This window comes from Lampetra planeri, chromosome 1, assembly GCF_965212315.1.
Source record: "Lampetra planeri chromosome 1, kcLamPlan1.2.h2, whole genome shotgun sequence".
Taxonomy (NCBI): Eukaryota; Metazoa; Chordata; class Hyperoartia; order Petromyzontiformes; family Petromyzontidae; genus Lampetra; species Lampetra planeri.
The window spans coordinates 32,381,167-32,399,963 of NC_136107.1; the positions used below are offsets into that span (position 1 = coordinate 32,381,167).

General features: G+C 51.9%; 1 protein-coding gene across 1 annotated transcript; it reads left to right on the plus strand.

Annotated features, from left to right (window-relative positions):
- The first annotated feature begins 260 nt into the window (after positions 1-260).
- On the plus strand, positions 261-15,206 carry LOC144721311 (heparan sulfate glucosamine 3-O-sulfotransferase 1-like). Its single transcript, XM_078598841.1, has 3 exons — positions 261-2,833; positions 13,305-13,786; positions 14,162-15,206. The coding sequence occupies exons 1-3, from the start codon at positions 1,845-1,847 to the stop codon at positions 14,317-14,319; spliced, it is 1,629 nt and encodes a 542-aa protein (XP_078454967.1). The 5' UTR covers positions 261-1,844; the 3' UTR covers positions 14,320-15,206.
- The last annotated feature ends 3,591 nt before the right edge of the window (positions 15,207-18,797 follow it).

Sequence of the window (18,797 nt, forward strand, 5' to 3'; positions counted from 1 at the left end):
GTATGATCGGGGTGGATATGGCGTTCGAGTTCGAGAGGAGGAGGAGGTGTGGGGGGGGGGGGTGCCGATGGATGAGTGGCTGGGTGGGACGTGGGTGCTGGATGGGGGTGGTGTCACAGTGCTTGTTGTGTGGGAGGAGGGAGGTGGCGAAGTGAGGAGGAGGAGGAGGGAGACTGCCTGGGTGTGTGGGTGGGTGTGAGTGGGTGGAGGAGGGGAGGGAGTGAGGCTGTGGTTCTTGCCAGAAGAGTCAAGTCCCCTGCTCGATCGGAGGCACCGCGCGCGAGCAGCGCTTCCCTTCCCACACGCGCGCAGATCTCCCCCGCCGTGCGGAGAGGAGCCTTCACCGGGGCTTGCTGGAGCAAGCGCTGTTCGCCTGCACTTTATACTTACATAGACATCTACACACACACACGTGAGAAGCTATTATACACACATTTTACTTATATACACACGCGCACGTTTTTATGCAAACATCCACCGTGTAACCTGCGCAGGCTGTTGGGGAAAGTGTTGTTTTCGTACCGAGAACCGCACATACACATACACTGTACTAAGCACATCTATGATGCACACATAGCACGGGACACGGAGACCCATAGGCACACGCCGTTTACGATGTCAATCTGCCTCGCGTTACGCACGCACACTCTGCAGAGCGCTGTGTAACATCTCATTTACAACATACGCACAGCTCACCGAACTGAACGCGCACATATAATATGCACAACTGTGTATGTAGGTGACTCTGACACTCTTCAAACAAGTAACATATCCGTATCGTATAATACACTTTCTACATAACGCATACGTAGCCTGTGTTCCCTGTGTACGCGTGCATGTGTGCACACTTAACACGTGCACTGGAACACACAAAGCATAGACATAACACTGGCACACACGAGCATACGTGTACGCACAGCAACATGTACACGCACATCATGTCGTATCCACCACGTAACACTCACCAGCACACCGAATGCTGTATACAATACATACACTTGTAAAGATTCGCGCATATAACACACGTGTGCTCACAAACACAAGTGCACTCAAAGAAACATAGTCATACATAATCCATCCATACCCATACACTTGACAATTAGGAATTGATCACTTTAATATTACCACCACGCCTGAATTGCTGCAACCACGACAGCCAGCTTTCATCGCTGCTACCGCTGGTAACATCACTGCTAACATCAACCATCAGCATCACCGTCATCACTACAACCATCATACCACCACCGTCACTCGTGCCATCACAACCACCACCACCATCGTCAACCCCAACAGCACCGCCAGCTTTAATCACCGCAACCACCACTCGCATGATCACCGCAATTCATCTCCACTCACCCTTCACCACCACCACCACTCCCGCCCACATCGCGTAGAGTGACGAGACACAGACACACAGACAGAGACACACATACACAGACAGACACACACACAGACACACACACAGACAGACACACACACAGACAGACACACACACACAGACACACAGAAACAGACACACAGACAGACAGACAGACACACACACACAGACACAGACACACACAGACAGACACACAGACAGACAGACACACACGCAGACAGACACACACACACGCAGACAGACACACAGACAGACACACAGACACAGACAGACACACACAGATACACACACAGACACACACAGGCACAGACAGACAGAAACAGACAGACACACACAGACACACCCACACAGACACCAAGACACACACAACAACAACAACAAAGGGGGGGTGTGGGGTAGGAGGGGATTCGCGCTCCGGCTCGCCGCTGCAATATGTTGTTGGCTCGAACTCTCTGGGCCGGGCAGCATGGCGAGGACGGCCCCCAGCCCCGCGGGGCCGCAGGGACTCGCCCCGCCAGTCCCAACGCTCCCCGCCCGACGCCACCGTCACCGCCTCCTCCTCCTCGTCGGTCTCCCCGTGCGTCTCAGCAGCCCGCTCCTGGTCATGCTCTCCGCGCTCTTCCTCTCCACCTACCTCTTCCTCTGCTCCCTGCCAAGCTGCCAGCACGCCGCCGAGACGCTGCCGACGGGGGGTGGTAGCGAGGGGGGAGGAAGCGGAGCTGCTGCTGCTGCAGCAGGTGGAGGAGGAATCGGCGTAACGGTGGCGGTGGAAGAGGGGCGAGTAAGCGGGCGACGTGGGGGAGCAGCCTCGTCAGGTGGTGCAGGATCAGAAGGAAGAGCAGCAATGGCATGGTCAGCAGCAGCAGCAGCAGGAGATGAAGATGAAGAGGACAGCATCCAGGCTCCCCCTCTCAGCAGGCGAGGCTACGCGAGCCAGTCGAGTGGAGGAGGAGGAGGAGGTGGAGGGAGGAGAGGAGAAGGAGGCGACGGGGGAGGAGAGGGCCTCGCTCGGGGCTCCAAGACTCCGCACGCGGCTAGAGCGCACGGCTCGGCGAAGACGCGCGAACGGGGCTCTGGACTGCGCGCTCTGCAGGAGATGAGTGAGAACAATGAGGACGACGGAGGAGCAGCGGCAGGTATCCAGCACAATGAGAAGACGAAGAGGAATGTCGACGACGATGTTGATGTCGATGATGATGTTGCTGATGGGGACAATGCCGATCTGGGAAAGGAGGAGGCGGACGAGGTGGAAAGGAGGGATGGAGGGCAAGTGGAGGAATCGGAACTCGGGATTCCGTGCTGCAAGAGGCTTCCGCAGGCGCTCATCATCGGGGTGAAGAAGGGAGGCACTCGGGCGCTGCTCGAAGCCCTGAGGCTTCACCCGGCCGTGCGCGCCCTGGGGGCAGAAGCTCACTTCTTCGATCGCAACTACGAGAGGGGCCTTGAGTGGTACAGGTGAGGGAGCCCACGGAGACAGGGGGCCCGGGCAACCGGAGGGCACTCGCCGGTTCGCTCAGTGGCGAAGATGCGATGGGGCTCGCAATGCCGAGGTCGCCCGTTCCGTTCGATCTCGCGGGCGCGGCAGGTGACATTATTGTTAATTTAGGCAAGTTTCTTGAAGTATGCCTCGCGAGTCTCAGCCCCCGCCCGGCGGTATGAATCGGTAACACGGCAGTTGTTGTGATGAACGGGGAGGTGACGCGTGGTGGGGGGTAGTGTGGGTGCTTCGGCGTATTCGAAGTCGTCTGGCCAAGTAGGACAAATATCATCTTTATAAAGGGTTCTCTGGAGCTCCCTAGAGTGGAAGCGCTTCTGCCAGCATCAGCGTGAATAGGCAATTGCAAGGCTGCGCCTTTGGCTCTTCCATCTCTCAGCACTGCAGTGAGAAGGATTGGAATGGAACAGATACTGGCTGCAGCGTCCGAGCAACCCACCACGGAACGCCTTTCCACGCGTTACAATCTCCCCCGTTCAAACACAAACATAGTACACGCTGCACGCGTCCGATGATTGATAAACACGTCCAGCGTAAAACAAAAGCCCCGATTTTAATTGATTAAACTATGTATTTAAACTATTACTAGACGATTTTAAGGTCTACTGAACAATAGAGCTATTTTTCAAGACGCGATTTGGCCACAGATGATAGCTTATCGAAGTGGCTTATTTGCAAATGCGTGGCTGCCTTAAACCACTCGCCAGGTGCTTCTCCACGCGACCACGGAGAGAGAGAGACACCGCAAACTCCAAATATACGGCAGCAGGCGTCAGGGTCGAACCCACGACCTCCTGCACACCAGGCGAGGTAGTTAACATATCCTAGCCAGCGTGGCACTGTGAACTCCCGTGGGTGGAGGGATGGCGCAGTGGTTGTTAGCGCTGCGTGCGCTATAAACCTGGCCACACAAGTTTGATTCGCGGCCACGGCGAACATCGATACCGAGCGATATCTGAACGGGTTTTCGTGCCTCCCTGACCACCCCTTCACCAACTCGCACTGGCCGGCGTGGTGAAGTATGGTCAATCAATGCCCATGCCCGATGCGTCGTGGGGAAGGCCTTCGTCCAGCAGTGGATTGACACACGGCTGTGTGTGGGCACGGTGTGCGTGCTTGCAGCGGTATACAAAGCGCCAATTCGAATCGATTTTGATGTCTTACGCGTGTTGAGAGCGTTGATCGAAATTGATAGACATAGTGTGTGTGTGTGTGAGCGTGCCCCCCCCCCCCCATCGGGAAATAGAGAGGACGAATTGCTATGCCAATTGCAATTAATATTGAGATCTCGTGTGCGTGAGTGACCACAATGTGATGTAGGCGCTGTAGTTTAGCGGTTGGCGCGCTGCGCTACGAGTCCGGAGAGCCGCGTTCGATTTTCGAACAAAATCTGAACCGGTCCTTGGCCTCCCCTAGGTCGACTCGGCCTCAAACGAGTACGCTGCCTGGTGCGGTGTGTGAACATCCCACCACTCGGGAGACAAAGGCGGCCGTACGTGGCCGCTGGCAACCCACCCATTCGCGTGCCGTGCCGGCCTTTAATAGGAGCTCGCTGACAGCGATTACCCCAAAAGTCTGTTCACATCGAAAGCGGGGGATCTTTGTCTTTGTGTGCGCGTCCGTCCTGCTCTGGGTTGTCGACTCAGCGCTCTGTGCGTAACGTGTTGAGCAATCATGAGGCGCGGGCAGCGTTCATAAACGACGCGATGTGATTTGCGTTAGAACGAGAACACTGATCAACATGGGGAGGCGCAGTGGATTACGCAAGCCTGGCGTTTATAACCCCTAATTAGAGCGTTCAAAGTCACTCGCTTAAAGTTGTCAAATCGCTGCCCATCGGAGATTACCTTCTCTTGCGACACGCGTTTCACGAACTGGTCTCCTGTCACTCCGCTGCTGGGTGAGGACCACCCGACACCAAACTTCACCGCGCTTAGTGGTGGGGGTTGGTGAAGCATAGACGTTGGCGCGTAGTACAATACAACAGTGCTGATTTCACTGCATTGTCCCCTAGGCGATAACTTGTATTTAAGAGCTTGCATCTTGGAATCCCTGCCTCACTTGATGCAGCAAATCTAGCTGTGACGGTCCCACCTGATGACGGAGACTTGTGTTGCCTCCGAAACGTCGTGATTTTATTATTTTATTTTTTATTAATTTTCATTTCATTGTTTATCTACGTGACTTTACCGAAAGAACTAAGAGTATAGATAACGTAACCCCACGTAAACCTACAACACCTGGTTTATGCCTGTGGATTGGTCACCCAACCAAGCACTGTCCAGTCTCGACCATGCTTGGCTTACAAGATTTTCCGAGAGTAATTTTTCAGCGGTATTCCCCACTTTACACTATGAGATCTCTTTTACCAGTGGCAAAATATAATGGTAGGTTTTTACCCTTTTAACTGGTACAAAACTGACAGACAGTCAGTTTTGTACCAGTTAAAAGGGTAAAAACCTACCATTATTCCCCACTTTACTTGAGGCATAATCTTGTAATAAAGACAACAATGTAAATGTTTTTATTTAAAACTTTCGTGACTGCAGGGATTGATATTCTTGGTTCTTTCGGTAAAGTCACGTAGAAGGGAAATAATAAGATAATAAAAATATAAACAAAATTATTATCACGACGAAGCAATCGTCATCAGGTGTGTAAACCACAGCAAGAAAATTTGAAAAAAACGCCACTTTTTTCAAAATGTCTTGCTTTGGGTTTCACACCTGAAGATGATTGCTTGTGTTGCAGTCGAAACGTCGTGAGAATTTTATTGTTTTATATGTATTATTTTATTGTTTCCCTTCTACGTGACTTTACCGAAACAACCAAGAATAACAATGTTACAATGCACTAATTGTATCCAGAAACGTCTCGCTAAGTCTCCAGACTCAAAAAAAATGATTTCATAAGAGTCCCAACATTTGGGGGACGAATGTTTGGCCAGTCACCATCCGCGAGTGTTGTCGGTGAGGCTGGGAAAATGACTCGGTTGATTGATTATCATGAAGCACGGGGGAGACCTCTTCGCCGTTGCTGAACAATCACCCCCTCGTTGTGGCAGAAACTACTCACAGGGTAACCCACGGGTGCTTTTAATCACCCATGATCAACAACAAAGCACAGGCAATATATCTCGGTCATATATCGGTCCCTGGATGTGCAACAATAAAAGGTGTGAACCAGAATTGTAATTAAAACTACTAAACTATTTTTTTGTTTTACCATGTAAGGCCCACTAAGCTATATAGCAAATTTTCAGAAGCGACCTGGTCACAAATGATAGCTCAACGAAGTGGCTTATCGTGTGGAAATGTATAGCAGCCAAATACTCCACGCGCGTGTTTTATAAATGTGGAGGGAAAAGCTGGAGAAAAATCCACGCGAGCACGGAGAGAGAGAGAGAGAGACACGCAAATTCCAAATACACAGCAGGCGTCAGGGTCGGGATCGAACACACGACTTCCTGTAGACCAGGCGAGGTAGTTAACATCTCATAGTCACCGTGATGATGATGAGAGAAAGACGCAATATCCAAATATACAGCACCAGGCGTCAGGGTCGGGATCGAACCCACGATCTCCTGCATACCAGGCGAGGTAGTTAACACCTCCTAGCCACCGTGGCGCCCATGACGCGCTTCTGTAAGTCGCTACTTATAAGTCGCCACACGCTTCTAATGTTGCATGGTGTGTGAACAAGGCAGAGGGAGGCTACAATTGTGCACGGTTAATGTTGTCTGCTATGCCACGGCAGCGGTGGTGGCGGTGATGGCTGAGTGAGCTCACCCGCTCGTTCCACCCGGACGCGCCCGTTGTGTCCGGGGCAGGCGTCGTTGACATTCGCCCGATGGATTTCCTCTCGCCGCGTCCGCACGACGCGCCTGATGATTGCTAAACGCGTACCACGTGACGTACAGAGCGATAAAAAAAAATATCTCCATATACTTTTATGTTGACAGATATGTGAGAGGAGATCCGTGTTCGTTATTTTTTTTTTCCAAAACTGACGCGAATGTCATCGCTCATACGCCAGTTGCGGTTTGTGTTTAACGCATCACGCCTCTGATCAAATCAGACCTTCGGAAGCCAAGCAGCGGGCTGAGCACGTGCAGACGATGTCCGCGAGGGAGCTACCGCCACGTTCTGCGCACAGCAGGTGGCCGTAGCGCCGCTGCAGGGGTAGTGCGGAAAAAACCCAACGCTTCACGCCTTCACCAAACCCACTGCTGACCATCGCGGTCGAGTCAGATCGCAATCGGAGACGATGTGTTCGTGCTGGAGGACTCCGATGGAGCTCTTTTTGTTGTTGTCCACGATTGAACCTCGTGGCGGGACCCCGGGGTTCCCATAAGGCCCACGGCTCTCGCATAAACTGCGTTGCGACGTCATTCTATGTCTGCTGAAGGCGAACGGCACGGCGATCTATTCCTCTAGACGAGCTCTACACGATGCGCTCATCAAAGTTTCAAAGTTTTGTTTCTTCTGTGCATTCGTCCTCGCCGCTGCGCTTGGACGACACGACAACGGAACGATCCGTGCCAGGCGGGTCGCGGCGTTTACGCGCGCGGTGGGACGCAGTCGCCAAAATTTGATTGCAATTTTGACTTCCGTCTATTCGGGACCCCGGGGACCCACCATAAGGTTCAAATGTCCAGCGGTAATAACCTCCATCCACACACCACCCACCACCACCACCCCGACGAGCGGCACGGCGTGGGGAGGCGCTCGTGCAGCTGTGGATGGACGAGGAGGGCTGGGCATGACGAGCAGCTCGCGTAGGGAGAGTATTGGTGCGAGTCTCACGTTCTCGGCAGAAGAACGTAGCTACCGATCTCAGTGGACACCGAGGACGGTGCTGAGCGTGGGGGGGGGGGGGGGCAGGGGGTGCCTTGCTGGCCCCCAACCCCAAGCCCCCCTCCTCGTGGTGGCCAAAGCTACGAGTTGGGGGCGCCCTAGACAGCCACCCTGAGATCGTTTTTCAACAAGAGAACAAATCGCATTTTGGGGCCCCACGTGGCCGATTGCCGCACCCCACTGAGCCGAAGATGTCGCTGCGCCGCTGTTGGCCACGTTTGGCGTTCAGGAAAAAAGCCTAATCAAGAGAGGCGGCGGCTTAGGGAGGCGCGCGTCCAGCAGTGGATGGACCATGGCTGATGGGGATTATTGAATGTAGTGCATTTTGCTCCCCCGCCCCCTCATTGTTTAATTGTTGTCGGAGGGGTGGGGGGGTGAGGTCTGCCAACATTGGAGAGTTTGGACGATGAATGTGATGCCACGTTTTGGTTCAGCGCCCTTCAAAGCCCCATACCCACACACGCTGGCAGGGCTAGGCACAGCGACCAGAGACCCACATCCACCCAGCGATGTTGAATGGAGCCCCACATCAAACGTTCTAATTATCAGCAAAGGCTTGCTTGCACGCAGCTGCCGTTCACTCAGGAAGGGCGAAAGGACTACACGTGTCACTTATATCACGTGTTACTTATGTCACGTGTCACTTATATCACTACACGTGTCACTGATAGCACTACACGTGTCACCTATATAACTACGCGTATGATTTGTTTTCGAATTAGAAGGTGCGTGTCAGGCCTGTATTTTAGAGTACAACTTCGGGGTGCGTCTTACAATCGGACACACGTGCGCGTGCATGCGTGCGTGCGCGTGTGAGACCACATTTATATATCTTTATTGATACCGGGCACACGTTTGAGATGCATCTTTCTTTCCGTGAAAGTGTATACTCCGGAGAACACGGCATTTATTTTAGATGCAGCAATTAAGAGACTCGTCCCAAACGAACTCCACTAAACTCAGTTTGACTTCTCACAAATTAAACTCACGGGTGAGGCACCTTGCCTGGGCCTACGGGCTCACGATAAAATAGATTTATGTTTATATGATTGTGGTTATGGTTGTACTTTATAAATCCCTAATCTCTGCCATTACACACAATGAAACAAGAAAATGTAAAAAAGAAAAAACAGAGCAATGTAATACAATACACTATTAGACATTATTGTAAAAAATAACTAAAAAGTCCATCTTATGTGTTAGTTTTTTTTTATTTTATGCAGGAAATGGCAGGAAAATCTTTAAAAATTTAGATATATTTTTTCTGGGGGGGGGGGGCCCAGATCCCCTGGAAGATTTGGTCCCCCCCCCCCAATGTTGACTCCATGGCTACGGCCTTGGATTCATCAACTCGGAGTGCGTCGGTGGCGCAGTGGTGAGCGCACTGCACTACGCACCTGGCAGCAATGAGTTCAATTCCCGGGCACGGCTGCCATCGGTAATCGGTTGATATCTCAACCGATCATGAGCCCCTTCGCACCCACACCACCGACACCGACCCGAATGGCCTCGCGTGGTAAAGTATGGTCAAAGAACCCCCGTGACAGATGCAGTGTACATGGAGGCGTTCACCATAGCGGTGGATTAACAGAGGGCCGTTAACCATTACGGTTTACAGTACACCATCAGTCGCGTGCGCATTAACACGATAACGTCACATTTAGGCGAATAGAGTGAACACAATCTGTGCATACGAGACGGGGGACAAAGATGAGACGATACGAACGGGTCAGTAGAAAACAAGATAGGACAAAAAAGAGAGATTTGATTTGAAGGTCTAAATCGTGGCCAGCCAAATGGTGGGAATGCGGTACGTGGAGCCATGCTCTGCGGTAGAGGTCTCCATGTCAGTCACGGGGTTGGGGGGTTGTTTAACCATACTTCACCACGCCGGTCAACACGGATTGGTGAAGTCGTGGACTTTCGACGTTGGAGCACAGAAGCACAATACAACAGTGGAGTGTGATGCATCACGGCTGGTCATTGCCGGTTAATTAAACGAGGTGTCCCAGGATCAGTGCAGGGTACAACCACCACTAACGCTAGCCGTGAATCGGACCGGGAGTCGAACTCGTGTTGCTAGGTTAGGGGCTTTGGTATAAAAGTTGCCGGCCCGCGCCGAAAGAATGTGGAATTTCCTACCACTGTTGCAAACGGCACGAGTGCAAACCCTTTTGCGTTTGAGCTGTCAGTAACCCGCGTGACCCGGCGTGGTGAAGTAAGGCCATCTAGCGTCTAGGACCGACCACATTGAAGTTTTGGGGGGGAAGCCTTCACGCAGCGGTGTGTATGCGAATCAATCGGCGTGTTTGGTTGCGTGCACGTGTGCATGCAGTTGCGGTTAATTGCATGCGCATAAACATACGGAAGATGTGCGTACATCGGCGTTTTCATTGCCATTCGTCAACGTAAACACGCGTTTACTCGAGAGGGCTTGGTGGGGGGGCGGAGGTCGCAGTGACGGGAGGAGGCAAACGGGTGGTGGGGAGACGGGAAGGCGTGTGGATGGACTGGTCACGGCCATGATCATGTCGAATTTCCACCACTGGCTCAGTGCCGTCGGCAGATATTAACTGCAACGCATTTTCTCTTTTGTGCGCATTTGTATGTGTATGTATGGGCATCCCCCAGAACGATTCAGCATTCAATGAGTGCCTGGTGTGGTGTGTTATCATCAGCACTGGGGAGACAAAGGCGACTGCATATGGGGTTAGCCACCCACCACACCATGTGCCTTACTCGCCTTCATAGGTGCTCGCTAACAGAACTCGCCCCAACAGTCTGGCATTTGTATGTGTGGGGAGCGGTAGTGCAGTGGTAGGCGCACTACGCTGCAAACCCGGCGACCCGAATTCAACCCCTCGCTCACGGCCAACATCGGTGATGAATGCCTCCGTGAGGTCGGCTCAGCCTGAAAATAAAAAAGAAGTAGCATCTGCCGCCGCGTGTAAACATCGTCAGCGGCGAGACAAAGCTCATCGAGTCGCGGTGCTGGCCACAACACCACCACCACCACCACCCTCAATCGCTGGCAGGAACACGTGCTCGTCGACAGCGCTTGCTCTCGGGGTCTATTCGGTTAAATGGGGAAGTCTTTGTCTCTTTTTTTTGTGCGTGCGTGTGCATCCTTGCTCTTCCTTTGTGCATCCGAGTCTGCATCTGTCTCTATGACAACTGAGCTGTTGTATTCTTTAGAGGCTTATAACGGAGCGCCTCTCTCTCCATCTCTCTCGCTCTCTCTCTCTCTTTCTCCCCCACCCCGTGCTCTTCCTTTCTCTAACCCCCCCCCCCCGACTCCCAATTTCTCTCCCGCTCTGCCCCGACGAGTCTCCAGAGCCACCTGTTGAGTGTTAGCAGAGAAAATTCAAACCGGTGGCACGCTTCTCTGAAGGAAACCTTCATTTTCCAATGAGTCGATCGATCATTGAATCGAACGGTGGGTGATATTAATTCAGAGCCAGGCGAGGGTTTTAAGAAATGCACGGGGAGATCTGGGGTGGAATAACAATCTGGGAGGAATGACTAAAAAAAAGGTGCAGAATCGAGTTTAATAATAATCATCCTAAAAATGTACCAGCCCTTGGTCATTTCGCTGCTGGATGAAGGACTCCACACGAATTTTGATCATCGGGGTTATTTGAGCAGATGTCAATAGTGCTGCATTTCGAAGAAGGGGCTACAGAGGTCCATCGAGATATTTTAATAGGGGGGTGGGCGGTCCGGAAATTTGAAGATGTTTAAATAATGAAACAAATTAAAACGTAAAACTATTTTCTCTGGCAACTTTCAATAAAATAGCAACGTTTGGGGTCTCGGCGGTGGGAGGAGTTAGAGCCCCTAATTCAGTGGGACGTTCTCACAAACAACACCGTCGACACGCGGAGTCAAAGAAGTAAGATTGTCTCCATGTTCGTGTTGGCACTGAACCAGAGGGCTGCAAATTTCACATTCCCGTGGCGCGGATGGGATTGAGGAGTGGGGGGGGATATCTCCGCTGGTTGACCATTGTTGATAGCGCAACAGGAAGTCGGGCCTCTCTACATTTCCCCGGAGGGATAATAGTCAGTGTCAACTCTCGACTGGGATTTGAACTCGTGACCCTTAGGTTGTAAGTCAAGTGCGCTAATCACAGCGCCACGCAGCCTCGCGTGCGGACACACACCGTTCTATACAAAGCACCAGGAGAGCTCTTGGATTGTGCCTGGAATGGGTGACCACCATGCACACACACACACACAGTTGTAACAATATTTACAATGTAAATAATAATTGTAAATTTTATGCATCGCATCATGGATCGTGCAAATTGTATCTTACAGTTGCCGAGGAACCAGAGGCAATGCAGCCACGTGGTGAGCCTGTCCCACCAAATAATATTCTCAAGCTCTGCAGTCCTCGATATATTAAGATGTTTTCAGCCAATTGTTGAGTGTTCCGACATGTTGAGAGGAAACTGGAGCACTCAGAGAATACTCACACGTGTGATGGGGCAATTCTCGATCCCAAACCTCGAGCAGAGCGATGTGGTGGGCAGCACAGGGCATTTCAGCTCTATCCACTGCTGGACTATATGTCTATGCCCCCGTAATCTATTCTACCCACCGTCACCAACGGCACATTGGCCAGAGTGGCGACGTACCTCTTGCAACTCCACGCAACACGGAGAGGCCCTCATCATAAGCAGTGGATTCACCAAAGGGCCGTGCATACACGTGTCGCCTAGTGAATGCCCATCATGTATAATCATTATACTCTTGATGCACTGATATGAGTGTTTTCACCATCATCGCAACACTTTTGAGTTATTGATTATTTTCGATTTAAAGCTTTCGTGACTGCAGGGATTCATTTTCTTGGATCTTTCGGTAAAGTCACGTGGCTTTACCGAAAGATCCAAGAATATAGATGTTTTGTTTGTTTATTTGTTTCTATGCCGTCATCACCACCGTTCGACACTGTGGACGTACGAGCGGCATCTGTATTTCACGCCATCCTGCCACTAACTCGAGATCTAGTGGCACAATTAAACGCTTCTGAATTCGACGCCTGAACGGCGAAACCTTGGAGCAGTGCGAGGGTTTCGGGTTCGCGGTTTTCCGCGCGTCCGATAATTCGCCGCAGCACCGGCTCGCCGTGGCTAAGAGACCCCCGGATGAATTGCGCCTCATGAACGTGGCGAGATGTTAACGACCTCGCCTGGTATACAGGAGGTCGTGGGTTCGATCGTGGACCTGATGCCTGCATATTTGTAGTTTGCATGTTTTCCCCGTGGTTGTGATGGTTTTTCTCTGGTTCCTCCAATTTTTTTCTCCGCATTAAGAGTCAACATCACGCATTCAGAGTATTTGGCTGCTATAATTGTCCACGTGATAAGCCACTTCGTTGTTTTATCATTTGTGATAGCCAGGTCGCTTGTAAAAAAAAAAAGAGCTGCATAGCTCAGTGAGCCTTACCGGGTAAAATAAAATACAAAGTGTGAGGTCGTGGGTCGTGTCTGGCCCTCGATCCGTAGCTTAACCCCGGTAGTTTGAGCAGCTCATCATCATCATTAACGCCGCGTGCGCGCGACCCACAGGGGCCTCATGCCGCCCACGGAGCCCGGGCAGATCACGATGGAGAAGACGCCCAGCTACTTCGTGACGCGGGAGGCGCCGGCCCGCATCCGCGCCATGGGTGGCGGGCGCACCAAGCTGCTGGTGGTGGTGCGCGACCCCGTGACGCGCGCCGTCTCCGACTACGCGCAGACGCTGGCCAAGCGCCCGCGGGGGACGCCGCCGTTCCGCCGGCTCGCCTTCCGCAACGGCTCGGCGGCGGCGGAGCCCGTGGTGGAGCCGCGCTGGAGCGCCCTGCGCATCGGCCTCTACGCGCGCCACCTGGAGCGCTGGCTGCGCCACTTCCCGCGCGAGAGCATGCTCTTCGTGAGCGGCGAGCGGCTGGCGACGCGGCCCGCCGCCGAGCTGGCTCGCGTGCAGGACTTCCTCGGCATCGCGCGCCTCGTCACCAGGAGGCACTTCTACTTCAACGCCACCAAGGGCTTCCCTTGTCTGCGACGCGGAGGCATCGCTGCTGCTGCTGGCGCTGCTGCTGCTGGCGCCGGTCCTGCTGCTGCTACCGACGGACTGAGTGTCGGAGACCGAGGCGCGAGACTCAGGGGTAGCGGGAGCGCCAGGAAGGTCGGACGGCGGATCGCGCGGGCGACCGCGCGGATGCGTGGCAGGGGCGGGAGCTGGACGTACGGAGATGTCGGCGATGTCGACGTTGACGTGGGCGATGTTGGAGATGAAGAGGCGAAGCAGAACGAGCGGGAAGACGAGGAGGAGGAGGATGAGGAGGAGGTGGAGCGCCGGGACTCGGGGGAGGAGGACGGGGATGCGGAGGCGGTGGAGGACGATGAGTATGACGAGAGGGGTGAGTGGGCGGGTGGTGATGGAGAGGAGAATCACTGGGGCCAGCCTCACTGCCTGGGCAACAGCAAGGGTCGGCCACACCCACACATTGAGCCCGAGCTGCTGCAGCGGCTCCGTGAATTCTATCGGCCGTTCAACCTCAAGTTCTACCAGATGGTGGGACAGGACTTTGGCTGGGACTGATGGTCGTGCGTTGTTCGTTATCCGTTCGTAACAAGGCCGGCCGGCTCGGTGGTAGAGCGAGTGGCTCACAATCGGAAGGTTGCAATTATCAACTCCTGGTCTGAGGTTGGCTCGGTCCATCATCGACAGTTGTTGTCCTCGAGAGCGACTTGCCCCCGTCACAGTAATGTGGAATATCCACCACTGACTCAGGGCTGTAAAAAGGAGATGCCACTGCCTCAATGCTCACGTGAGCAGGAAATCCCCCTGGCTGTTGGGTGCACACGCGCACGCAGAGGGCAGACAAAACAATGAGCGGGGCAAAAGTCTGAATTGCAGGTAATTTCCCACTCGGGGGAAATCTGAAGCGGTGCCGAGAGCGTTCAGATGGGTCAAGCAGACTTTGATAATCATCGTTTCATGGCTGAGCTCGCACAAGATCCGTCCCTTCACATCCAATTATGTTGTCCGCTCACGGCGTGGAGTCGACATATAACGTCGTGAAGCGACGGTGGCGGTATTCGTTGCGTTCACGGCATTGGCAGTGGTGGCTCGTGGCCAGTGTTCATGGTAGGGTGGTGTCAGCACCGCACAATTTCATTTGTTTTATTTTATCCGGTAAGGCCCACTGAACTGTATAGATCGTTTTCAGAAGCGACCTCGCCATCACAAATGAAAGCGCAAAGAAGTGGCTTATCATCACGTGGACATTTCTAGCAGCCAAATACTCTGAAAACGCGCGTTGATTCTAAGACGTGGAGGGGAAAATCCGGAAGACCCGGAGGAAAATCCACGTGACCACTGGGGGAACATGCAAACTCCAAATATACAGCAGCAGGCGTCAGTGTCGGGATCGAACCCACGACCTCCTGTATACCAAGCGAGGTAGTTAACAACTCGCCACCGAAGATTGGGGTGAGGGGGGGGGCAGTGGGGAACGAGTGGGAATGTGGAATTTCCACCACTGGATCAAGGCATCGAGCCCATCTCAAAACCCACACCTGCAACAGCTGGCAGTCTCGAATAACCAAGTGCCTGCCGGGCTCAACTCTGATTCTCTTCCGAGATCTGACGGGAGAGGATTTGATCATTTGAGTGTTGCAGTCATTCAAATGAGTACCACTTCATGTGAAGTTTACAGCAGTGGCACCGTACAAAGATTGGGCTCCTGCCATGAGAATTAGGAATTTTCACCGCAGGGTGAGGGTCGCCAATGGAGTGCTATCCCAGGGAGATACGGTGGATCAAACCAGCATGAAGATCAAGGTCAGGGTCAGAGGTCATAACGGACACCTCATCCTATTGCTTCCTTCTGCTAGATCAGCAGAAGAGCCACACCACCACCATCATCACCACCATCATTGCCACAATCATCATTGCTACCACCACCATAGTGATTTCCACCACCCAACATCTGCATTCAGATCTTCTCCTGGGTCGCCGTGTAGAATCTGTCAACAGAATCATCATACAACACAATCGTACAAGTACACCTAGTCTGGCACCGGTGGTGCGGTGGCATCATCGCCGCCTCCGCAGCACCACAAACATTTGTAACCTTGGAGAAAACATGTGTGGCAATTGGAATATGGCCCCACGCAATGCAAACATCTTCTCCGCATGTGGACGGACTGCGTTGGATGACGTGAAAGATCTAAAATTTCAAACATTAGTTGATTTTGTCTCTCTCCGTTTACGTGCAGATATTGTGAAAACAAATTTTCTCTTCGGTTTGCAAAACCAGACATCGCGAAATCTGTAAGCTAACATTTGTAAATATTAATTCCTATCGTTAATATCACGGGGCCATGTAAGATTTATTCCTGTTGAGATTCATGCGAGGGAGAATTCGCGATAGAAATGTTGATCTTATTTTTGTGCTGCCTTTGGGTTGTGCATGTGAATGACCAGCCCAGCCCCTTTGTGAATCCACTTCTGGATGGAGCTCTCCCCACGTCATGGGGGGGGGCAAGGGGAGGGCCTTTGATTGTCTTGCGGAAAAAATAATTGCACCACTTTGTGGCACGTCAACAGAGATGGATGCACTCGCCCCACGCCATAGGAATGTGGAATTGCCAGCGCCGGCTCAGGACTGCCGTGGGAAATGTCAGCCAAGAAGACACTTTTACGGCTTCATTTTACAGTGTATACCGTAATAGCAGGTGTTACCCATAAGACTTAAAAAATATATATAGAGAGAAATCAATAAATGCAGATGGAATAAAGTAAAATATATAACGCGCTGTGTTGCGATGTTTCATTGCAGTCGAAGGGGGTTGGGTCGTTGGGAGCGTTTGAGATGCGAAATAACTACCCAGCAAAACTGCAACGCTGTGCCAATGTTGGCATGTGGGTGGAGCCGGTGAGGCCAAGGTTGGCACAACGTGAGGCCAACGTTTCGTGTTGACTGGATATTTCTTTGTCTCCATTGCCAGCGACCTCGTGCAGTTGTATCGTGTAAGGTGAGGATTGCGGCCTTGCAATGGCTCATGCCGCTGATGATTAAAAATATAATTGTAATAATGTTTACTTTTGTTTAATATGTATGTATGCATCGCGTCGCCGTGGCTCGTGCGAATTGCATCTCTCACAATCGCGAAGAAGGGGCCATTGACAGCTGGGCGGCGGGAGCAGCAGCAGCAGCCAGGTAGTGAGCCGGCGCTACCAACAATTGCCCAAGCTCTGCAGTCCTCTATCAATGAAGATGTTTTTTCAGAAAATTTATGAGCGTTCATACATGATAGCAAGTATTTGAGTTTAATTGTTATAAAAAAAAATATGCTGCTGGTGCTGCTGCTCATGATGCTGTGGATGATCCTGATATTCCTGCTGATGGTAATTATGCTGCTGCTGATGTTGATGCTGCTGCTGTTGTCGTGGCTGTTGCTGATGTTGATTCTGCTTCTGCTGCTGCTGGTGATGATGATGACGATGATGCTACTACTGCTGCGGCATATGAGGCTAACATAAAATATCCATTCACTTCAAATCCTTCACCCTTACGAATAATGCCGTCTTTAAAATGAAGTAATTTTCTGGGAATAAATTTAATATCTCTTCCCCCACCACCCCCTCCTTCCGCCGGTCTCACACTCTCACCCCCACCCCACTCCTCCTCAACTGAAATCTCATGAACCCCAATAGGACGGAAGCAATAAACACGACGCAAATAAACACCAGAAAAAGTTGTTGATTCAAGCTGTAATGTGTTTATCGTTGTATTTGTTGCTGATGACAAATACGTGTTTCAACCCAGCCAACCCTCAAAGGAGACCGTGTAATGGCAATAGTAGCAGCAGCCAGTAAGTACAAGTGCGACGTCTCTCTCTCTGTCTCTCTCCTTTCGCTCTCTCCCAGCTAATTGCATCTTCCTCTCGCATCGGCTTTCTGCGATGCAATGCGCCTCCCTCTCCCCACGCCTCTGCGTCTCTCCACGCGAGCCCTGCCTGGCGAGCGAGGGTGCCACAACTTCGGCACCCTTTATCGCTTTCTTTCAAGAGGAGGCCTTGACTGTGAACGAACAATTCCTCATCTGTGTGATGTAAGAGAAAAAAGTTTAGCCTGAGGCATATTATATTTTTTGCGACGTAGAATTGTAATGTATGACTTACTGTTAGTAGCTCAGCTTATTGGAGAGTATATTTAGTAATCTGATGATACTGATGTAGTTTATATTTTAGTTTTTTACGTGATGGTTTAGTTGCTGCAGCTCCATACTATTAACATTCCTTCCCTTTATTAATGCTAACCCTACTCCCTCTATTCCTGCATAATGCACGGGCATAATATGACTTTGAAACCCCCTGCCCACCTCCTACGCATTCCACAAGTAGTGACTAATCCCATATCTGCATTTCCCATAAATATACTAAATTCCTCTTGATATGCAAATTCCTTTGTCAAGGCGCTCTTCCCCCTCCAACCCAGCTTAAATATACGCTGCCAAGCCTGGTGGTGCCCATTCAGACGCTGTCTTTCCGACAGACCTGTTCTTCACCTGAGGACGGCTGCTTGCGTTGTGGCCGAAACGTCGTGAGAATTATTTTATTATGTTTTATTCTTATTATTTTATTATTTCCCTTCTACGTGACTTTACCGAAAGAACCAAGAAGATGAATTCCTCATCTGCGGAAGTGGAGTGTGTAGTCGGTGCAACTGCACCGGAACCCATGGGCCATTGGGGGCCCATCGAGCCGCCGGGCTACGAAGATGATTTGGACGCGGGGCTCCAAGTTCGCACTGCCTCTCCTACCAAACGTCCCGGCAAAATCCGGGACGTTTGGTCCTCGACTTTGTGCTTCGCCGAAAAAAACTCAACGCGATTCCGTCGACCCGCCCAGACATCCGTGGCCGTCTCTCATTTGCATCGTTTCTCGTTTTTTTCTCGCTCGCACGCCGACGCCGTCTTCGTCTCCACAGCCAAGGGTCACACAGCCAAGGTCGTTTTAGGCTGAGTCGACGTAGGGCAGTCCCCGGCAAGGTTCACCTACCACTTGTCA